The 23,272-nt window shown below is 40.7% G+C and overlaps 1 protein-coding gene across 12 annotated transcripts in view; it reads right to left on the minus strand.

Moving 5' to 3' along the window:
- Positions 1 to 23,272, minus strand: part of rap1gapb (RAP1 GTPase activating protein b) — a 94,643-nt gene that overhangs the window by 33,684 nt on the left and 37,687 nt on the right. For 3 of the 12 annotated variants that reach the window (XM_056388198.1, XM_056388217.1, XM_056388256.1), the window contains exon 3: positions 13,083 to 13,118. The exons of 1 other annotated variant lie outside the window; for it this stretch is intronic. Coding sequence is in view for 7 of the 11 variants with exons in the window: in XM_056388172.1 (XP_056244147.1) it covers positions 13,083 to 13,118; positions 21,815 to 21,858 (80 nt within the window). In the remaining 4 variants the exon portion in view is untranslated. Of the gene's footprint in view, positions 1 to 3,221; positions 3,605 to 13,082; positions 13,119 to 21,814; positions 22,129 to 23,272 lie in introns of those variants that run through there. 8 more of the 12 variants (XM_056388247.1, XM_056388156.1, XM_056388238.1 and 5 more) reach the window with 6 other exon arrangements.

Genomic DNA, 23,272 nt, shown 5'->3' on the forward strand with positions numbered 1-23,272 from the left:
AGAAAGAGAGAAAAGGAGAGAGGTATATTACGGCATGTTGTTCAGGCCAATGTTAATAAAAGATCCATAATCATCTGCTTTTATGGGCTGAGTGTGTGGTCACCACCACAAACATTTGTGGTTCATTTTCCCTGATTACACATTCATCTTACAGGTACGAGCACATCTTGCTCTGTGGTACACACACTATACAAAAAGCTCCTTCTTCTTTTTCTCTCCAAACTGAGGCTAATTTCTGGTTACAGCTGCAATTGTATAAATGTGTCCGTCACCTAGCAACATTACCTATTCCCTGAATCGCTGTAAGATGTTCCATTTACAAAGACAAAACACAATATCAAATGAATGTTGGCACCAAACTGACCGGTTTATTTTTTTGAGGAGCTCCAGTGGCCCAAGCAAAACTTTTTTCTCCTCCGCTGAATGATACACAGAACAAACCTATATTGACATACATTATCCTAATGAAAGGTATTAAAATGATCTAAATATTAATCTCCTCTTTAATTTGAAAAAATCCTTCTGCAAACATACGCTGTTAAAAAACTGTACATATTTGTTTTAAGTAAAAGTGCCAGACTAAGTTATAAATTATTTATTTACAGATTCTCATTTTCAACACGCTGATAATCACCAAAAAATAAGTAGCGTACATTAGAATAAACAATCTACAGTAACAGTGAAAAATCTTTAACTTTGCAATTTATGTTGGTAGACCAAACTCCAAAATAAGTGGTATTCACCATCGGGCCCTTTGAACTATATGTTCTCATGTACTTTCTGGCTGCGATAAAGCTCCTAAAATGGACACAAAGCATCCTGAAACTAAATCCACCAATTAATCCCGTGTGTTGCCTGCAGCTGCCTCCGCAGACTGCTGGGCCATGAGCTCTGATAAGAATTCCACCTTTCTTTAGTCCAGTCATGGCTCCGGCTGAGCAGCACCTGCAAATACAAATGAGCTGGACGGCACTGAGTGCTCGGCAAACTTCATTTTGAAAACATAAACTAGGAGTAGAGGATGGATCTGTATGGAGATCAGTGAGACACAGTTGAAGCATTATTTCACATGTTAAGGGTTAATGTCTAAACTACATAATCTGCTGTCCAGTAAAATCTATGTTTCCTCTGGAGGTGGCTGCTGTCACCTTTGGACTGAAGACCAGAGCTTCCATGTCCAATAAATGACAGATCTGCTTCACTGACAAGGCTTGAAAAACAACAAGACAAAACAAAACTGTGTATTGTGGTGAGTCATGACTGATTATCATTAGCATTATACTGACCATAGCAAAAGAGAGACTGTGTTTTTACCATTCGATACACGCTAATAATAATGGTTTAATTGTAGAGAGAAAGATAAACTGTTTATAATTACTGTAACTATCTTGGGTGACAATAATTGCACTAACTTTGCACCTTAAATGTCATTTTACAGTTTATCAGCTGTGGTTGGCTCCTCAAGGTCTGAGCAGAGTAGCCACAGTCAGCTGAAAGTCAGGCCTGCCAGCATGTGTCAGTATGATATGAATCACTGCAGCAGAAAAACATCAGGCATGTCATAAAACCAAATAACTGAAATGGTGAAAAAGGAAAAAAAAAAGCATTTCTGAGGTTAATCTAAAGGGTCATCTCAGATGCTCATCAGCAGAAATCTACAGTGGTTCTTCTAGTAAATACTCTGGACCTCGGGCTAAACATGGAGTGAAGACGACTGCTGCATGTGTGCCAGCTCAACAGATGCAGTGGTTTCTTTGGCAAACAAAAGATAGCCACAGGCAGTGCAGGGAGAGTCAGATATTATCGGATCGAGTGCTGCTATGGTAGAGTAACCTTGTCTATTAATGGTAGAGTAACTTTGTCCATTAAAGCTCAGCAAAATTTAGCACACACATCTCCCTCAGGGAGAAAACCTTGGGGCTTCCTACATTAATAAAGATCAGAAGTGCTATTTATTATTTTGTAACTTCAGCCCAAATGACCAATGATTTCTGTGAGCAACAGGAAAAAAAACCTTTCTAAAGGGAAATAGAGGAGCATATTGACATTGATCTGAGCCTATCTACTCACACAAAGTCCGGATAGTCAGTGATTGTGTAATTATGGGTCTGACAATATGATATGTGCAGCTGCACAATCTGCACAGGACTGTTCTTTTATTGAACATTTGAAAGATATTTCCAGCGCAAATCCTTCTATAAACCAACAACAACTAAATTATTACAAGAAACAGCAAATCTGTTACAACAGCAAACCACCAGTCAATACTTTCATGTCAAAAATCTGTCCTTATTTTTGTAACTGGGACAAAAATGACTTAATTTTCTTGCATTGCTGATCATCATCATCATCATCATCATCATCATCATCATCATCATCATCATCATCATCATCATCATCAGTCAGTTCCTGTCTTGCTGTCACCAAAAGACAGACCCTGGAGTTGCTCCAATTAGACTGAAATGGAAACAGCTCCGGCAAAGCGCAAACTTCACAGACATTCTGGCACATTTATTTTCTTTTTGATAATTGTTGTCATAACAGTCAATTGTAGTTCAACTCAATGTGAAAGCTCAAAGCAATCCATGAAACCAGAATGTTATTTTCCAATTCATCTTCACTGGAGCAGCTCCAAGGTTTTGCCTCTCAGTTGCATTATAGCTTAAATTCTTTCCACGGCTTAGAGTTCCTACGATTCATAAATACTGAACAAAATAATATTTGGATCATATTATATATATTGGCTGCATCTTTTCTTCCATCAGCACCACACACACACACACACACACACACACACACACACACACACACACACCAACACGTACACTGAGTCTGAAAGAGACAAGTGCACATAAACCCCTAAGCTTTGCAGGTCCACTTAGTAGAGAGCAACTAATCTAATCAACTACAGCAGCTAATGCACAATGAAAGCAGAGTCATTTACTCAAGATGCCAGTAAGCCACTTCCTGGGTGGACAAGAGAGAAAGGGAGAGGAGGACAGAGACATATAGAGAGAAAGTTTAGAGTGGAGGATGAAGAGATCAGGACGGATCAGCCAGAGCTGCACACAGAGCTAAACAAGAGGCAGACTCTTCTTCAGCTCCTTGTATCAAATGTCCGTTTTCTCTCCCTTATCACTCTATCTGGTGCTGACTTTAGCTCCGTCCCTCTCATTTTTCAGCAGTTTCAAGTGCACTCCATCATCTCTATCCATGCTTACCTGTCTGCCTCACTTGCAGCTCAGTCTCTTCTCCTCAACAATTTGCTGCTCCCCAACGTATCGCTCGCTCCGTGTGTCTGACTCAGTCTCTCTGTCCTCCAACACCTGCTGTCGGAGATCAGCCTCTCTCCTGTCAGATGATGCTGAGAGTAGCCCTCCCTCTACCCTCCTTGTTTTCCTCTCTCCCTCTCTCTCCTTCTTTGTCACGTACATGCGTGCATGTTCCTGGCTGTTTTTATTCTGAGGCGATCACAAACGCTCTCTCTTCTCTCTCTAGCTCCTGCTCTTCCTCCCGATGTCTCCCCTTTTGTTTGCTTTCCATCTCCAACTCCCCTCATTTCTCTTCATCTGTCTGTGACAGAGAGCTGCCCATTCAAGCTGTGGGTGTTGCTTTGCTTAGCATTTCCCTCAGCGAGTCTGCTTGTTAATAACGGAGTCTGCTCATTCAATAGGACCAAATTCTGCAGCCGGATGTGGGCTTGAAAGCAAAGTTTTCATAAAAAGAGACATTGTCTCATTTGAAAGGTGACATCGGATCTCTGTCCTATTATCTGTCTCACTCTGACAGCTTGTTCCAACATCCTGAAACACCTCCTGCTGAGATAAGCCTAACCCTCCCATTGTCCATTTGAAACATCAGTGGCAGACAGTTAGCTGAAAAGCTCTTAAATGCTGCAGATTTCGCAGCACACTCACACATAATGGAGAAAATCACTTGCTCAGCCCACAGAGGAATAAGCACAGGTCAGTGTTGTCCAATGTATTACTGAGCAATCACATTTCACTATTTGGTGGGAGGCTAAATCCCCATGCATGAGACAGTAGGAGACATCACTGCACATTACGCGCACAGTCACAACAAAGAAGATTTGCATATAAGGCATTCACTGGATTTCAACACCACGCCGCCTGTTCATGTCCACCTCTCTGCAGCAAACGTAGCACAGTATCTGCAAAGGACTGTATGAATCCCGAATCACGTTATCATCAAAAATAAGTCCAAAGTATGTAAATGGGGGCTGCATACAGTTGAGCCTCCTCTAATATCCATAACAGGAGTTTTGGTGTTTACAGATTCAACTAATGATTCAAAATGCGTCACATAATGTCTTTGCTGTGACTCAGCTTTGTAACATTTGCAACAATTTTTATACAAGGCTATCCCACACATATAGCACCAGGAAGGACCAAACAAAAGCTACAAAAGATCTATATATAATAAACTGACCCATCAACTTACCAAACATGCTCCATTTTTCAGGAAACGGTGTCAGAGATGCTCACTCTCCAAAATCTCAAAATGCCTTCTTCCTCTTGTGTCTTTGCTCTGGAGCATTACCTCTGATGACTGATCTAACTGCTTGCTAGGGTTACAGTTTCAGTACAGACTGCAGGCCCTGAAACAAACCCATGAGAGGATGCAAGACAAGCCTATCGGCTGCCTCTTGGCTTGTCCACACCCTCGTCTGAGCGTAATGTTTCCAGGTAGCCACAATGAACATTTTCTTCTTATTTACTACTCAGGATGTTCTTGGTTACACTGACTAACCTACATTGTGGTTTCCCAGCAGAGGTCCCAGGTAAGCTGCTCTATACCACTCACCCTGGGAAGATAGTTTTACCCCAGGGAGGGCAGCTGAAAAAAAAAAAAGGCAGAGAAGGAGCATGAAGCAGGCAGGTTAAATACAATCAACACCTTCCTGCCTGTTTCAAGCCTCTGAGCCACCAGTGGGGTGGAGCTGAAGATGAAAGAGGATCTCTGCTTACACGGGGCAGAACAAGCAGGAGTCAAACCAGGTCAGGAGGAGGTTGAACAAACAAATTATCTGTATTTTTTTTTCCCCCAAGTGAGTACATGGGAATTCAGAATTGTCAAGTTGATCAGATGGTGTGCAATTACAAGAGCAATTGTATGTGGGTCATGCTGCGGCTCTTCTGACTCTTTTTTTTCTCCCCCCCATTTCTGATTTCATTAGTTTCATCCCCCTCTGTCTGTCTCTCACTGTGACTGTTTCCCACTCTCTTCCCAGTCTACTCCTGAGGCAGCTAAATTTAACATTTACACACCACTAAACAGCAGAGAATACTCCTCAAAACAGCATTAGTAACACTTTAATTTACAAGAATTTTGTCCTTGTGACAACAATGAAACACTTGAGGACAAAAGTCACGCTCAAGCCCCCCTCCCCTGATGCTGCAGGGCAGATTCAGCCTCGCTGGCCTTTTCCACAGCTTTCTCTCCCCCATCTATATCTTAAGATACTTTGGTTCCACTCGTGTTATTTGAGCTCTAGTGACACCTAGAGTATAGTTGAAACTTTTATATAAAAAAAAAAAAAAAACCTCTACAGTTGCTGCTCCTCTATGTGAACTCCTCGGGTCAAAAGTCAAAACTGTTTTCAGTAATCCTTAAAGATGTAAAGGCTCATCTCAGCTCAACCAAATTTTAAACCTGTGCATCAGCAGGTTAAATACAACTATTTTTGCAGTCTTGAGAATTTTTCCTGGTTTGCTTTTAGTAGGGTCAGTGTTAGTCTAACAGAGACAACAACAACAACAAAAAGGCGGGAAAGTTATACATCTTTTCCACTCACATATCATGATGTATATCAGTGTTTACATAACTGTGTATTCTTGTGTCATGGACACTTATGCATGCTAGTACTAAAAAGGACTAGGACTTTTTAACCACTAGCAGCGCTATGGAGCAATGTCTTCACCAAACATCCTGCCGTTGGTTTCAAACTACTCTGCTGAGAATCGGTTGCTCCAACAAATGAGGCAAAGCACCAGAAGGGAAGAGGGATCCTGCTAGAATGCAAACATGGATGCAAACAGTACAGGGTTTAAAATGTTTTCAAAAAATGGCTTTGCAAATGTTTTATGGAGGGAGGGAAGTGAACTTTTGTTAAACCTCAAGGATACACACCATGCATATTGGTGGGAAACACTAAATGTAAACATAACGTTTGTTTATTTACAAGAAAACTCCACAGGGCACCTTCAAACTGGAGGCAGGAAAAGAGACATAAGATGACTTTCTATCAAAAATGTAATTAACATGCGGAGCCTTTGGTTGCAGGACTGGGCCTGGGCTCTCGCTCACCTCATGGCTTGAAAGGTGGGAAACGAAGCAGTTCTTCAACACAACAACAGTGTTGTCAGCACGCCCAGAACCCTGCCAGCTCTCATAATTACCTTGCATTTAGGTGGCCCTCTCTATTGATTTTGGCAGTGATAAACCTGGACCCAAACTGAGTGTGAAACCACAGGACTGTCAGTGGGGCAGGTAGCATATGGAAGACATGCTGTGGCTCATCCACAGTTCACCAACAAAATTCCCCTATTTCCAATTAGACTACACTCCAGCGTTTTCCTTATGCAGTTTATATTTTATGTACTTTATTTGGAACCATTAAATCAAGTTTCAGGCTTACATTAAATTTCAAACAGACAAAATAGATTAAAAAAAGATAGCAGTAACAATGGCTCATATCCACCCCTTTGGCGTACAGTGTATCTTGTTCAACTGCAGTGGGTCTGGACTCCATACCAGAATGCATTGGGCAGGGTACATCATGGACAGGTTCACATTCGCACTTATGGAAATTGGGAGCTCTAAATTGCCTGTTGGTGGTTGTTTTTGTAAAAGAACACTTCTTGAAGCACAGTAAACTGCACTAGATCCCAACTCTGGAGCTAAATGAAGCCTGCTGGGAATACGACAGACGGATTGGAGGAGGAAAATCTAAGAACTACCTTTGTTTTCTTGTGAACAATATTGTCCACAAAACAGCAGGTTAAATGCTTTGAGGCAGGTTTGGGGTCAGTACACTTCGTACTCAAATCAATTAAACAGCACATAAACAGCTAGTATCAGCAGTATTTTATTTCTATAGGTTGCACTTTTCTCATTTTTTTTCTTGGTAGGAAACGTAAGACGAAAAGTAAGACAAACTTTCCCAAAGGGGAAAGAGTTTTCAAAGTTAAAATTCTGACAATATTTCCTTATCCTTAATTGACTGAATGGCGAGTGGACTGAGCCAAACCCCACTCTGCAGTGTTTGAGTGCGCTGGCGACTAACTGGGTGATTAGAGTCATTATGTGGACATGCAGGGCTGTCAGCAGCTGCGCCAGGTGGGCGCAGCGGCTCTTGAGTGAGGAGCACACACACAAAAAAGGGGAAAAAACGGTAAACAACACAGCTGACCTCAAGCAGAGATTGAAGCTGAGAATAAGAAGATAGTGATGTGCAAATGCAAACAACAAATTTTGGTATATGACTTGTTAACATGGCAATGTTGGAGCATAAAACCAGCATGCATGCCTGACAATTAGATGTTTTATTTACAGGCTCGATACAGTGAAGTGATTCTGTGGGAAATCGCGAAGAACTGAGACCATTTGCCACTACTAACTACACTGAGTGTTTATGAGCCATCTATTGGAAATTTCAGCACGAAACATCACATTCGTCTTCACCACTCCCCAGACAAAAGAATGCGTCAGATTTCATCTCCGGTGACAATTTGCTCTTCAGAGATGGGTGTACAAATACGTAGCTGATGACACTGACTGCATATACGTCATCTTGTTACTATGAGGAACCATTTCAATTATGAACAATGTTCATAAATGGAACACAAAGCAAACCGCACATGCCTGAGAGAAACAATTGCACTGTAAGACTGACGCATCATTTCCTCCATCATTTGCTCTCTGTCATCCTACTCAGTGAGGTATGTGCAACGCCTAATTGAGGTGTCTCCTGAACCGAGTTGTAATAGAGCTTGATTACATGGAGTCGACCTCCTGATAATGTTAAATGGCTACAACTGCAAGCAACATTACCCCCTCAAGTCTGAGCTTTTCAGTTAATTAGCGGAATACGTCTATACTAGGTAGGGAGGCTAATGAAGTGCAACAGGGAGGAATGTACAGTAGGTGACTGCGTGAGTAATATTTTAATTGGTGCTTTTAATCATCAGTAGGTAAATGGAGAGTGGGGGAAAAAAAACACATTTTAACATGCAGTAACACATTTCAAAACAGCAACAACGCCCCTATGTCACAGTGTCTTAAAACTGAGAATTATAATCTTTAAAAACATGTGATTTTAAGTTTGACAAGAGGGTGGACGGTAATTCAAAAAGACCCTAGCATGCATGTCTCTTTTCTCATCTACCAGCAGCTGCAGGCCAGCACGTATTTAACTGAACAGGTGCACTGAGAAACAGGCGAACCCCATCTGCTAAAATAACCTCCATCCCCATGCTGCTCTCTCACTGTGCCCTCTGCACAACCTGCATGTGCAGACCACATTGCAACTGCATTGGGTCATAATGTTTTCCTTGGTGAAGTCACTGAGGACTGGACACACCCGCCTGGGTCGCAGCAGTGGTCTCTTCCCTGCCTGGTTTTGAAGCAGCCAAAATAGCACACAGTCAGTCCATTGACAAGAACAAAAGCCAGAGTCCCAGTGCTTTTTTTTGTTTTTTCTATATCTATGATTAAACTCAGCTGCTCTGTGAAATATTCCCAGAGACACAACCTGGGTTTAATTAGTGCGACCGTCACCACTGTAAAGGATACAAAAAAGGTTCTGAAAGGATTTTTTTTCTGTTCTCATTGTTAGCCTCTAGAGATAATTAACAACAGTCACATGCACTTTATTATGTAAGATATAATAAGATAAGTGGTTTTATAAAACAACTGCATATTTGGTGATTATGTGTAATGTTTATTGTACAAAAGACAAAAAGCTAAAGTGAAATACTGGAGGATGTTTACCACCATGAAAAGATTTTAGTAAGGTCTATTGAAGACACAAGGACATCACAAGACACATTTTTGTAACAGCAAGAACCAGGCTATTATGTAAAATACAAATCTATTGTGCAGGTGCTGTAAATTATATATGGGTGAGTCCCAAACTGTGTGCACATATACACATTCAAACAAGAAGTATTTCTGCAGTGCATTAATCAAAAGTCGACACAATGCCTTTAATTTTTTTGCATTTGTGTTATTATGTGGATTACATTAGTTGAGTTACACTGGATTTGTTTAGAGACATATTGAGGCTCGTGTCCAGATGTATAAATTCTCTAAGATGCAAATGTCACCAGAGCTGATGGGCAAATGTGAAAGGAAGAAAACATAAAGGTTTTATTTTGCATATTTGGGTGAAGAGTGCAAACATGTGACCGTTAACTCTGAGCCTAAACTCTGACAAATGTATGTAATTTCAGGATTGGACTGAAAAACAACATAGCTGTCAGTGCAGTGGGGACAGAGTGATGCAGGGACTGAAGCTGCTGAAGCTGCTGGCTCCAGGTGAAGGTCATGGTGGCTATGGAGGAGAGGATGAGGCCAGAGGAGGCTGAAACGACAGATGGTCCAGCCGTGATACAGGCCAGTCGAAAAGTGGTGGCTAATGGACTAATAGAAGAAAATATAACAGGGTGTCACACCCTAGTAAGACTCTAGTAAGAATGGTGTGTGGCAGCCAATGACGTCCACAGAATGACACTAAAGTACAGTGAAGAGCTGTGGTTTTAAGAATCCTTTACATGTGAGGAATACACAATGAAAATTATGTTATCCACTCTCCATGTCATGTGTCAATACAGCAGGTTAATGGTAATGGTTGGATGATGTGGAGTGTGTTTCCACTGCACACTGGCTCTCGTTGCTAAAACTGAAGCTGCAGGACATCCTGGCAGCAGGGTGTACCACCAGGCTAAGACTGTCCAGGAATGGTTCAATGAACATTACAATAAATTCAGCTTGATGCAGTGGCCTGTTCGGGCTGTTCAGGAAGCAATAAGAGGTGCAACAAAATATCAGGAAGGCAGCTCTAATATTTTGTTCATGTGGTGTATGTCATTTAGTGGAAGTCTCCATCCAGAACATCCAATATGGCAAATGTAAACAGTCTGCTTGTCCCCCATCACAGTAAAGCCATAACCCTGACTCAGTATATGAGCCTTGATCTGGCCATTGAGCTACAGATGGCTGCTCTCTCTTCCTGTTTGCTCCCTCCACACAACACTAGCTCCTATATTAGGATAGACAACGGCCATAAACAGCAATCTGAAGAGCCACATATGGCCAATTAGGAGCTTTTTAACTCACTCTTTCTCATCGTTCAGCACTGAGTACCACTTCATTACCGCCCAGCTCCTCGTGTCAGTCATCGGGTTGCTCAGGCTCTTGGCCCTGGCACTGCTCAGAGAAGACGTACCCCCAGCTATTCACATACATAATGTGTTACGATATCTCAAACAAGGGAACCTTTAATGATTTCTCTGATGATTTTAATCTATAGTTTATAGGTTCCGCTTTATTTGCTGCATTACTAGACAGTCATTTTTAACTTCTTCCCATTAAAGCAGAATCAAGATGTTAGGGACAAAAATTTCCACATCCAGAATCACAATTCTTGCAGAAATGCCACGCCATTGATTCTGGCTTCTTATTGCAGCACAGGAGGAGCTTTAGACTGAGGAGGATAAGCACCACCATTATCGAGAGCAATCAAGTTAATGAGTGTTTAATTGGGAACACTGTGCAGTTTACACTTACTTTACAGTTTAGCACAGTAAAGTAAGTGTGTTCTCACCTCTCCTGAGGAGCCCCTCCTTGTCCAAATGATTCAGGGATACTCAAGTTACATCAACACCAACAGAACGTGTTTGTGTGCCAGGGTGAGATGATGGAGACGGTGGTGCTCGCTGAGAGTGACAGAAAAGTGTGGGCACTGTGTGTTTCTACCCACACATACATACCTACACCTGGCTGGCTGAGGATAATGTTGTGATAGATTTGAAGCAATGGCCATGGCAGTTTTTTTTCTAAATTTCACAGACACGGTGCTTTTCCTAACGCAATAGCAGCGTGAAAGGCTAGGTAGCACACACAAAATCCGCTACAGACAAAACTGAGACATGTCCTAATTAAGCCTTACACCTATTCTAAAGGGACACAAATATACAGTGTGATATTGCAAAAAAAAAAAAAAAAAAAAACTGCTGGATTTAGAGAGAAATTAACTCCTCGAGGAATCACTCCCTGTGCCCAAAACAAATGAATTATTAACTACTAAGTATGTTGGTTATACTTAGGCTTTTTAATCTAAGTGCAGCCTGAGACTGGTGGAATACACGATTGGCAAAATGACTCAGTGATTAAAATCAGAGAGATGTGCTGTGTATTGCTGCTCGACCCAGCCCTGCGGCACCATTAGCATGTGCTACAGACCTGTTTGCCACAGAGAGAAACCCGAATCTTCATAATGAAATTCAGTGGGTGTGCAAGGGTGTATTCTCCCCTGATGAGCCTGAATCATCCTTGCGCCTTCAATTTCCCTTTTCCAGTGCACCCTCCCATTGTCCTTTCCACACTCATTATGACTCCAGTTTTTTTACGAGTCTGTAGCCCATTTGATGTATAATGATGAAGCAGCACAGTTTTTTTTTTTTAGCTGCTGGCATGTTGGCTGAGAGCCGTGTAAACAAAATGACAAAATCCCTCTGAACAAAAGAACACACTCTGATGCTTTGCTGCGTATGACACAGAGACATAAACAGGAACACACATACTTAGGAAAATGCAATTAACATAAAATGTAATTAATATTTAGTCTCCATTCCTGTGTTTTCTCTCCATTTCAATCTCTCAGTCAGCTCTGGGACGGACTACACCCAGTTTCCATCCATGCAAAACAGAAAATCATCATCATAGACAACCAGTGTTCATGATGACATTTGCTGCTTTGATTCCCTACAAAAAAACTGTATAGCACATCGACATATCACTATAATAATAAAATATCAAACTTATGTCAACATATATTTGAATATAAACAGCACATAACTAACAGCACCACAAACAAATGCTCATGGATTCATTACCGCACTGGAATATAAATGAAATAATAGGTATTTATGTAAACGTTAAACTATCACTCTGCCTGTGGCCCTTGATGGTTGAGATCTCAAAGGCGCGAGCCCTACGTGTCCAGCTGGTATCGCACACATACTTGTGCTCCCTGTCTCCCTCCATCTGCTCTTGCCCCTGTATTTACAGCCACACATTTGCTGGGAGACTACCTGCCAAGTAGGGAACATTGCAAGCTCCACTATCTCCATCCTGATCATACGCAGAGGTACAAAGCCATAAGTACAGAAAGGTTTTTCTAAGTGAGAAGATAATTCCATGCACAACTGAAAATCTTATAGGAGCTAGGAAAAAAGCCAGAGTTGAGATAAGGAGGAGGGGGCGTCTGCTTATGGTTTTACTGCTCTAAAAATACAGGTCTTATCAGCCTTCTTCTTTAACTATGTCTATATTCAGGTCATCACACTGTCACCACTTTGGGGGAAAAAAGCACATTTTAAGACTATTAAAGTGGAGAAGGGTGCCTTCATTGCAAAACCTCATCAAGCAAGTAACTGACTAAGCACGAAACTGATGGACAAGTCGAAAGCTATCCCTCAGATCTTCATGCTGAGTCAATTGACTGTACAATACAAGCACAGAAAATGTCTTGTTTATTGCACACGCATTGCACAAAGTCATGCTGAACAGAAGGATTATGTGAAAACTGATATATAGTGCAATCTGAACTCCTGATAGGTACAGAATAGAGCTAGTCCATGAGGATGCTTTCACTTGATTGAAGTTGGATATATAATCAAAAGTGTAGCGGGTCATCTAGAATAGGAAAACAGCTTCGTAGCCTGAATCTCAAAGGCTTTAACAGTTGGAAATGCAACGTTTGGAAAGGGAGTCCAGTCAGGCATGAAAAGAAAATTCTCTGATGCATGATGTTGTATTTCATTGAGGAGAGGACTCACCATAAGGTTCTGGTCCTGGAGAAGCTCTTGTCGACTCTAGAGAGAAACAAGGCGACATGAGATTAATGTTGGTTCTCATCCTGCACATTACTGAAAGATGATTTTAGAAACATCTGAAGAAGGCGAAACAAAGCAAGATGTGAGAAGTACCTAACTGATACTGAACAACCGTTGAGTTAGCCAAGAACGACCTTCATTTATTTCCATTTAACACTGGGAAGGTTTATTTTAGACCAAATAACAGCAGGTGTTTGAGAATTTTTAAATATACTCTAATTCCTTTTGATGGAAATATTTTTTTTTCAGTGAATATATGAAATAACTTTTTAAGCCTAGCGTTTACCAAAGCAATGAAAATACTGATTCAGAAACCTTAAATGCAAAAAGGTCATTGCTGCCATACTTTTTTGGTTAACTTCCTGCTAATTTACATGTCAAGCAGACACAGAGCAACATTAGCATTCATTCTGAGTCAAGTGTCTGTGCACCTGACAAATGTAGGTTTGAGTCACTCTCCTTTTAGTTCCTGTTTGGTCTCACTCACTTGGTCGAGCTCCACCAGCTCTTCACTAACTCTGTCTGTGCACTGTTTGGTGCTGGGCAGGAAGCATACATTTGGGTTTATCTGAGTTTCTTTTTGTTTGTTTTTTAGTTGTTTTTTTTTTTTTGGATGCCTGCTCTGTCTTAAAGAAAGCCATGAGACTAAATAACAACAGTAAAGACGCTGTGAAAGCTAAACAGATATAGAGCTGCATAGAGTCAAGGGGATGGCATTGGCTAATATTCCTTGTGAGTTTGTCAAGACAGGCGACCTCTTTCACGTCACATGTAATGATTTGATCAATACTAAAAAACTGCTCAGTGCCGGTGAAGTTTTCAACAATAAACACCACAATGTGCCTCCATGAAGCCAGAAGAATATGATCCACATCACCTCCCTCCACTGCTCCCTTTTCTTCCCTCCATTTCCTTTATCTATTCTTCTGCCTGCCAGCTACTTGCTAAGTACATCCAGAGTGGGATTGTCTCAAAGATGGGAAGTGCTTTCTGGCAGATGCAGGCAGGCAGACAGATAAAGTGTTTGGAGTCGACGGTAGAAATGTCTGATTGTTGGGTGTTTGCTAAATAGTGCCGGTTTCATAAAAAAGAGGACTCAAATATCACACATGATAAAAAGGAAAAGGATTGTGATCTGTTGCTGTTACATGGAAATATGGGTTGATATGAGTAATGACAGAGAGGGGAAGAGAGAGAGAGAGTGTGTGTTTATAGGTAGAATTAACTGCCAAGAAGATAAAAGGAGGGAATAGGAGATAAAAGGCAGCCAGCAAAGGGAAACACTGGGTTTGGCTGTTTTCTCTGTCGGTGCATTACATTTAGGAGTGATAGGAGTTTTGTGGTTTTGTGGTGCTCTCTCTCTATTTACCCTGCATACAAATGATACAGGGCAGACTCTCCCACCTGGATCAATCTTTAAAAGCAGGCCCTCAGTAGACGACAATCAATCTACTGATAATCACGGCGTATCCCTTCCTCCCCATGGGCCAAGCCTATCAAATAATTAACGCTGCCTTTTAATGCAGACACACACTCTCACAGGCACTCGCTCCGTTCCTCAGGAAAAGAACAAAATGAAAAAAAAAAAAATGTAATTGAAGTCATTCCTCTGACAGTTTCCTTCAAGAGGATAAAGAGAGAAAAGACACCTGAAGTTTGGTTTGAATATAGCGTGCAACAGCAATGTGACAGGGAGACTCAATTTCATCTTCCCATGGGATCACTGCTGGGTCATTTCAGTAATGTGTCCACTTCAGAGAAATCAGCAGTTCTCATCCGTACCAAGAAGTAACATTCAATTCAATGTGTAATGACAACTTTTTGCACAATCTTGGCTTGTTCAGCAGCATCGGAAATGCTACAAAAAACCAACAGACTTTCATCCACAGTTTGTTAACAATATCCGTTGACTTTGACACGGAGACGGTGTATTGATATTTCCTCTTCCTTACACGGTCTAATGAAAATCCTTTCAGGCTGATGAATGAGATTCCTGGCAGTGTCAAAAACCATTTACTGTAAGATTTACCCAAGGCGAGTAGGGATGCATTCAGCCAACACTTACATATGTTTTACCATCACCTCCATGAAATATTCATAGAAGGACATCTCACTCAGTTTTAAAATAATTGATTTATGCCAAAGAGGGGTTGGGATGTATATGAACAGATGCACGGTCTGATACTATGTGTGTTTTCTAAAAACCTTTTAACATGCTCCCGCTCTTCACATATTCAAAGGATGAATTCGCACCAATCAATCAATTCAATGGTGGAGGAAGTATTGTAATCCTTTACTCCAATGTCACTTAAGTATTAAGTGACATTGCAAGTATTAGCTTATTAGCAAAAAAAAAGTACCAAAAGCAAAAATGGCTCCTGTGACTATAATTGTATTACTATTGTTGATGCATTAATAGGTAAATAGCATTTTACTGTTGAAGCTGGTCAAAAAGCTAATTTGAACCACTTTGCTGTTGGGTAGTTCAATCTATAATGACCCATTATAATGTTGTCATATGTTTTGCATGGAGAACTACAGAACAACCAGAAACTACAGTTGTCAAATAAAAGTAGTTGAGGAAAACAGGGGCTAACAGCGCTTTATTTTCTCTGGAAAAAGGGAAATGAAATAACTACTGCTGCAGTCAACACTCTACACTGGGACCAGGACCAGTTGATGGTATAACAAAGTATCTGCAAATGCAATTTCTAAATTCTAAAAATAATGGATTTAGTTACACTGTAAAGAGCAGCGGGTCAATTTTCAACAGCATGCCCTCGCCACTGGGTGGCAGGATGGAGCCGGGTGGTGAAAACATGTGTCGTATGTGTGCATCAGTGCATGTCTCTGTCTTCACACTGATGACTGTTTTTTCTTTTCTGCTAGCTCTATATTTCGGCTACTATTTCTAGCTCTACCTCCCCCACCCCCAATCCCCTCTGTCCTTCCTCCCCTGTCTCCTACTTCAGTACTTGTTCCTGTTGTCAAAATATTGATGAAGTTGTATGAGAGAGAATGGGATGATGTCAGAAATTGAAACATCATCATATCAGCGCAGTGTGTGTCTGACACCAAACAACTCTTACAACGAACACACTTTGCACCTGGTTCCGTCACTGGATACAACTCACCTTTGTATGTGACTGCAGAATGTATTTGACATGGAAACACTGACATTATGCAAGCTGCTGGTGTGGGCTCTGCTCTTTTGCTGTGTTTGTTATCCAGTGTTGAGAATGGAAATATTAGTTTGCCAGTCAGCGATACGGTTGGTGATCATCCACCTGCTGACACAGGCAGCACACTGTTTTGGTGTTAACAGTCAGGAAGGAAAAACAGGCCAGTCACATAAACAACTACACCTCCATCCACTGTGGGGGCACATGACACTGACAGAAGGACACGTAAAAGCAGCAGGCACCAAAATGTGCTTCACTATTATGACAGATTAAAGTTATCACACTGAGTTTGTATATTAGGGTGCAAGTAAACATGATTTTTTTTTTTTTGATTACTACTAATGTTTATTTTTGTGATTAACTAAGTCTATATGATGTCAGAAAGTAATGAAAAATTCCGATGACAAGTTCCCAGGACCCAAGGTGACGTCTTCATATTGTTTATTTTGCCCACCCAACAGTCCACGACCAAAAGATATTGAGTTGAGTGTTAGATTAGACAATGAGAAGCAGCAAAACTGGAACAATTAATCAATTATTAAAATAGTTGCTGACTTTTTTTTGTCTATTGACTAATCGATTAATTGACTATTCCTTTCTGCTCTACAACTTCAACATTTTTCATGATTTTCAAATTCACGTCTCATTACATGACATAAACATACTAACAGCCTTATTTTAGAGCTGATTTTCCATGTTGAATGTCTGGACTTTATTATAATGAGCTTAATTACTCCCAGCATAGAAAGCTCATTTTAAATGAGCTGAAACATTCTCAGCAAGATGGGTATAGCAATTTATTATGTTCTCATATTTTATAATCACACATATCACATGGACTTCACTAACAGCTGAGGGAGTGAAGTGTATACTTAAACCACAGCAGGCTCATTTCTCTAGAAGATAAAAAAAAAAATGCATCTATTCAGACAGAAATCTCTATGGATTGTGTTAAATGTGAGAAATCAATATAAGATGCAGCTACGCGTATTCATCAAGCTTTCTTTGAGTGGAAGCATAGCTATTCCGAGCAAGATTGTCAAGAGAAATTCAGTAATTATACCACATCAGCACTCTTCCTCTGCTACACTTGATAAATACGGGCTGTTGTGAACTGTTAAGTTCACTCCGAGGGGTTCCAACACGCACATCAGTAGTAAAGTGGGATTTATTACAAACTGTGACTGACTTGACTTTGACTTTTTTTCTTTTTTTTTCCATTTTCCTATTTCCAAGGCAGTCCACTCTCATACTAGCTGTACATGTGACCATCTACAGAGGTGGCAGTGAACCAGAATTTCACCAGCTAATTTAATTTTAGAGCTGCCATCAAACTTTTTAGAATAATTGGACTAAATCGAATGCAGCTCTGCTAGAAGTGACAAGCAAACCCCTGAGGGGGGAAAGGCAGTATTTTGGCTGCTTGCTGAGGAAGGATGCAGCCTGGCAGCACCCTAACAATGCAAATCAACATTTTAATTTTCTCAAAATGACATGAATAACTGAACAGACAAGTGAAATCATTTTTTCTTTTTTTAAATCTTCAATATTTGGACTGAATATTAACATCATTATCATGGAGGGATTACAAATGAGAGAGATCAAATCAAAGTCAGTGACAACTTTTCTCAAGCAGCTTCTTACTATGGAGTGAGGGGGTCTTACATTAACCAACACTTCTGTTTTTCTGTATTTCTCAAAAAGGAATATGACACAGGAGAGCGGCGTCGATTCCCAGGTGAAACCAGCAGTATATATTGTAAGACAACAAAGGCTTATGTTGAGGAAGTACTTATTTTAACCCAAATCACACTCTTTTCTTAAACCTAACCAAGCCATGACCATTATTATAATAACCATGGCATGCAGTCCGTGTGTTTATTATTATAACCATGACAACCGAGGTCCGGTACGCCTGCCGTCATAAGGCCGTCTATTTCAGGAGACTCAAAACGACCCATATGGTCAAAACCAGCTGCTGAAAATGACACTACAACCCTGAGCTGAAATATATATCACCGGAGGAAGCTGCAGATGCAGGTGATAATTCTCTGCAGCTTTATCACTATGAGAAGTCTGTGAGCCGCATCATCACTTGACACATTGTTTACATTATAAAAATATAAAGCTTCTTTAAGCAACAAATGTCTCACTCAATGCATTTGTATCAGCATGCAGATGTCTACAAGCACTCAAATGGAACAGATGAGGAAGACAGCAGAAATGCCTGACAGTAAAGGTGTATGGTGTGCACAGTCGCACCCTATAGGTGTCATACCTGGGGGAGGGAAACTGTAACAGAGCAGTGGGTTATAAGCAGAGTCCTCTAATCTTTCGCTCGGCTGAGCAGTTACCAGTTGTCTTCAGGCTTAAAGCTGACTTCACTCAACAGCAGTGCACCAGCCAGCTGTAATTTTCTGCTTGTGAAAATACCAACACATCCACTAGCTTTCTCTAAAACTTCAGTTTATCATCACAACCTCATATCTCAAAATAGTTAAGTCACTCACATCAAACAAGGCCTTTAAGCTTGTGTAGGAGTGTGGGGGCTGTGACTTCACCTGCTTGTTCCCATGCTTAAAATACAAGTGGGAGATTTAAAGAAAGATTTTACTGAATATCCAAAATGGCTGTTCACCCCCACAGCCCTCAGCAATCTATTGTTTTTAATTGTTTTGCCTATTTCACATAATTGCCTGCTCTGAATGTACATAGCGATAAAAAGAGTCTGACATCAACAAGGAAAAAGGCACAATTCCCAGCAGTTTTTGTTTTTTTTAGCTCATCTGTTTTTGTTTGCAGTTGTTTATAAATATTTTGTAGAAACAGCCACATTATTATATGCATATATATATAACAGCAATTTCCAATAAATTGTATGCGGAAATTATGCTGCGACAAAATAACTTCTTCGAGGACAAATCCTGAAACAAATGTAGACCAGTAATTTGATGTTCTGGGCCTGGGCCCCATCCATTTCTGTTTGAGAATCCCTTCTCTGTTATTCATTAAGCATTAATTTCCCTGCTGAGAGTCTTTTTCAACAACAAGGCTTTTAAGAACAGAGACACATTTTGTTGACAACAGCAAACAAACCAAATCTGTTTGACACAAAGTAAAACTAAAAAAGCTCAGTCCTTTCCTAGAAACAAATGTGACGGCTTCAAAGACTCCTGAAGCCAGGTTAGAGATTAGAGGAGCGGGCTAGAGACTGGAGCGTTACCAGACTGGATAATAGATTGCCTGAAAAGGTAATGGTAAGGTAAATGAGAATGGAGTGCCATCCATCAACAGGCAAGTCACCAAACTCACAAACGGTTCAAGTAGAACTTCTCTGGGGGGACAGAGTGAAATAATGTTGCTCCCACATGCGACTGTGGAATCTAGCAACCTGACAAATTGAAGTCCAATAATCACTCTCTCTTTTTGGCTTAGCTTTGGTATCTCATGAGAGCCCTGAGGGAAAATCTCTTTAGCTGATAGACTCCCTCTCTCAATTCTTTGTTCAGCCGCTAGCCACTGATTTTGGATTAGCTGACAGACTGATGGTCTGTCACTAAACCTGATTGTATGCCATTTGACGCTGTGCAAGTTGTGTGTGCAACTTTTAAATGTAAATACCACGCTGCTGCACCTGGGAACGGGTGGATGCAGAGACGCGAGAGTGAAGCATAAACAGTCAAATCTCGAGCCTCACCAATCCTCGGGTGATAATTCTCTGCAGGTTCATGACTACAGGCAACCCCTTTAACATCCCACAATAGACATTACATCGATCGATTGTCAAGATAAAATATTGATTAATGCAGCTTAAAATAACTTTAAAAGCTCCAGAACGAAGCTGCAGCAACAGAATCATTGCTCAAAAGAAACATCATTCATGATGTGGAATCCATCCCCTAATATCACTGTGGGCAAAAGACATGACCGGCGTGATTCCTTTCTTTATAAACATATTCCACTGGAAACAAATAGGAATAATGAGAAAGTCTAAGCACCTTAAAGACTCTGATGGGACTCCTTAAAAGAGTGATTGTAGTTAAAATGAGCCAAAATGGCCCTTGCTGCACCTCAGCTCCAGGCTCACAGATATATCAACGATGTGCAGTCAGCAGAAGCAAGTACTTCCAATTAACCAGATGGTTGAGCTGGACTTAACCATCAAGTCGCTATTAACAGTTCATCCATCCAGTTGTCCAAGTTTTGAGTTTGTAGGTTGAAGAAAAAGCCTCTGCCAGGTGTACTATAAAGCTTCCTCTAGATTCTTTAACAGTGAGGAGATCTTTTAGACAAAACCCCTACAGCTTACTAATTTACAAGGCGGTGATGCTACAACAAGGATCCAATTTCCTGAAACCAGGAAAGGTTGATAAAGGAAAAACCGAAAATAAAACGTACCCCGGGGTTGTTCATTTGAGTGCATTTTCAGAATACCACTACGCTTTATTTTGGACTGCTACTCCTAGAATCTCATTGCACATCTTGGTACAAAGTGGTTGTTGCTGTTCCAAAAATGTTGTTTTCCGTGCCCTACAGTGGTTGGCGGTATCAGCATGTGCACACAGGCTAGCTTTCAACCTGACTTCTACCACAGATATGTCAAAGTGAGCCTCATGAGTGTTTTCTAAGCAGACTTGGCAGAGCCCACAAGCTGCAAAACACAATAGTAAAAATATTTCATTGGCTCATGAAATTTAATGCATTGTGAAGCATATCTGAAAGATTCACATTGTGACTGCTACAAAAGAGCAATTCCTCTTTTACACCATGCTGATGAGATATTTAAGTTATTCACGGCCATTAAAGTGAAGATGCTGCTAACTGCTCCCTTTTGTTTCCCTCAGAGTGATATACGCTACCTAAATAAGCCTTTAATTGAATCCTTAATCGCATCATAACTCAATATTCCCAGCATTTAATTGTTTTCCCCAGAATGACACAGCATTTCTTAATGTGTTTGTTTCACCCAAAGGAAAAAAGGCAGCAGTTCAGCAGTAATCAAAAATCCCCTTATGTCTTAATCATCTCTGGATTCATTTATTTATCACTAATGGACTGACAAATGTACTCAAACCACCAGTGTATTGCTTTCACTGACTATCAGACATGCACTGTCTGACCAGCAACTTCTGTCAAGTCTCAGAAAAACATCATCCTGATCAGCCAATCACATGCCAGAAACACTTTGTCTAACTTTCACATATTAATACACTGATCTAATTATTTCAGCATCTCAACAGTTATTCACTATTAATGGTAAAAATCGTAAACAAGGATTTCACTGTGCTTACAGCCTAGTTCTGCAGTAGCTAAGCAGGTACAGTGCAACAGCCTGAGCAGCTTCTCATCTTCCTCTCACGACACGTCAGCTGGGTTGGTAACAAGATGCAACAGGTACGCAAATGCTGCCGTGTAGTTTTACAATAGCAGACAAAGCTTGCAAATTCTAAATTGCACTGTACACTCGGAGGGATTAATTCTCTATTATCTTACCCTCCGTAAGCTCCAAATGTGAAACTCCTTTTCCTCTGAGGCATCCTGCTGAGCGGCTGATGACACGTCCCAGGGGCGTGCAGGTTTTTGCAGTGCAGTTTACAACACAGTGCTACAGAATAACAGCCATACTTCTTCCTCTTCCTATCTCTGTTTGTTTCTCTATGCACCTCTCCTTTCTTTCTACACCCCTTACTCTTTCTCTTCTCTCCTCGCTCCCTGTCTCAGCCCTCACTGAGTATGTGTGTGTGTGTTTTGTCTGAGAGTATTTTGTGTGCGTACACACACCCGACCCTCCCTCCTTGTGCCTCCTCTGTGCTCTCTGACTAAGTAGCTGCCAGATTAAAACAAAGGTCCGGCTGTCCTGTTGTCCTGTCGTTCTGGAATCAAACAGGATGATTTCTCTGACACCGTTCTGAATAATTCTGTCTCATTTCCAGCAGGAAAAAGGCATGAAATACTTAAATTTCCTAACCATGTCCCATGGGGGCAACTTCCCTCTGCTGTTCAACTCTGGCAAGCGATCATGTGAATCAAGAATGGTTCTTGTGGAAAATAGGCATGTAGAGGTAACAGCACATAAAGGTTAGGGAGAGACCAGATTTCTTTTCTGCTTTGGACCTTTGTTGCAACGTACAATTATTTTCATTATTGATTATTGTGCCAACGATTTTCGATTGATCATTTTAAATGTCAGAAAATAGTGAAAAATACCCATTATAATACCCCAAGGTGATGCCTTGAAACAGCCTATTGCTCTATTAAACAAACAGTGTAAAGCTCAAATATATTCAGTTTACTAAATGAAAAAGAACATTAAATTCCCACATTTAAGAAGCTTGGAACTTGAAAAACTAGAATTATGGTCGCATGCCTTTAGCCAAGTTTCAGGAAATATGATCACAATCTCCGCTTCCTGAGTCACAGCACTGAATAATTACCAGAAGTGTTTTTAAAGAACATTATGATGTCACAGTGAAGTTAACCTTTGACCATTTGGAAATAAAACTTACTTAATTTCATCCTTATAGACATTTGAGTTAAAATATGTCATAATTAGTGTTTGCATTTGTGAGTTATGGCCAAAAATGTTTTTTCGCGAGATCACTGTGTGCCAGGAGTAATGAAATGAGAGAATGTGAGGTCGCTGTGACCTTGAACTTCCTTCGTCCACAAAAATGTAATTAGTTCATCTTTGAGTCCGAGTGAATGTTTGTGCCAAATTTGAGGAGTTCCGCCGAAGAGTTACTGAGATATCGGGGTCACGAGAATGAGACTGACAATCTGAAAACATAACATCTCCGGCTCTGGCCGGCACGGAGGCATTATGACCAAAAGTTTAGTTACCATTACATTACATTACATAGATCAGGTAATTGATCAATCGACTTATCGTACAGCTCTACTGCATTTGACTTTTTTTTTTGCCCAATACGCCAGAGTGCGGTATATTCATAT

Source organism: Seriola aureovittata, chromosome 2 (genome assembly GCF_021018895.1).
Source record: "Seriola aureovittata isolate HTS-2021-v1 ecotype China chromosome 2, ASM2101889v1, whole genome shotgun sequence".
Taxonomy (NCBI): Eukaryota; Metazoa; Chordata; class Actinopteri; order Carangiformes; family Carangidae; genus Seriola; species Seriola aureovittata.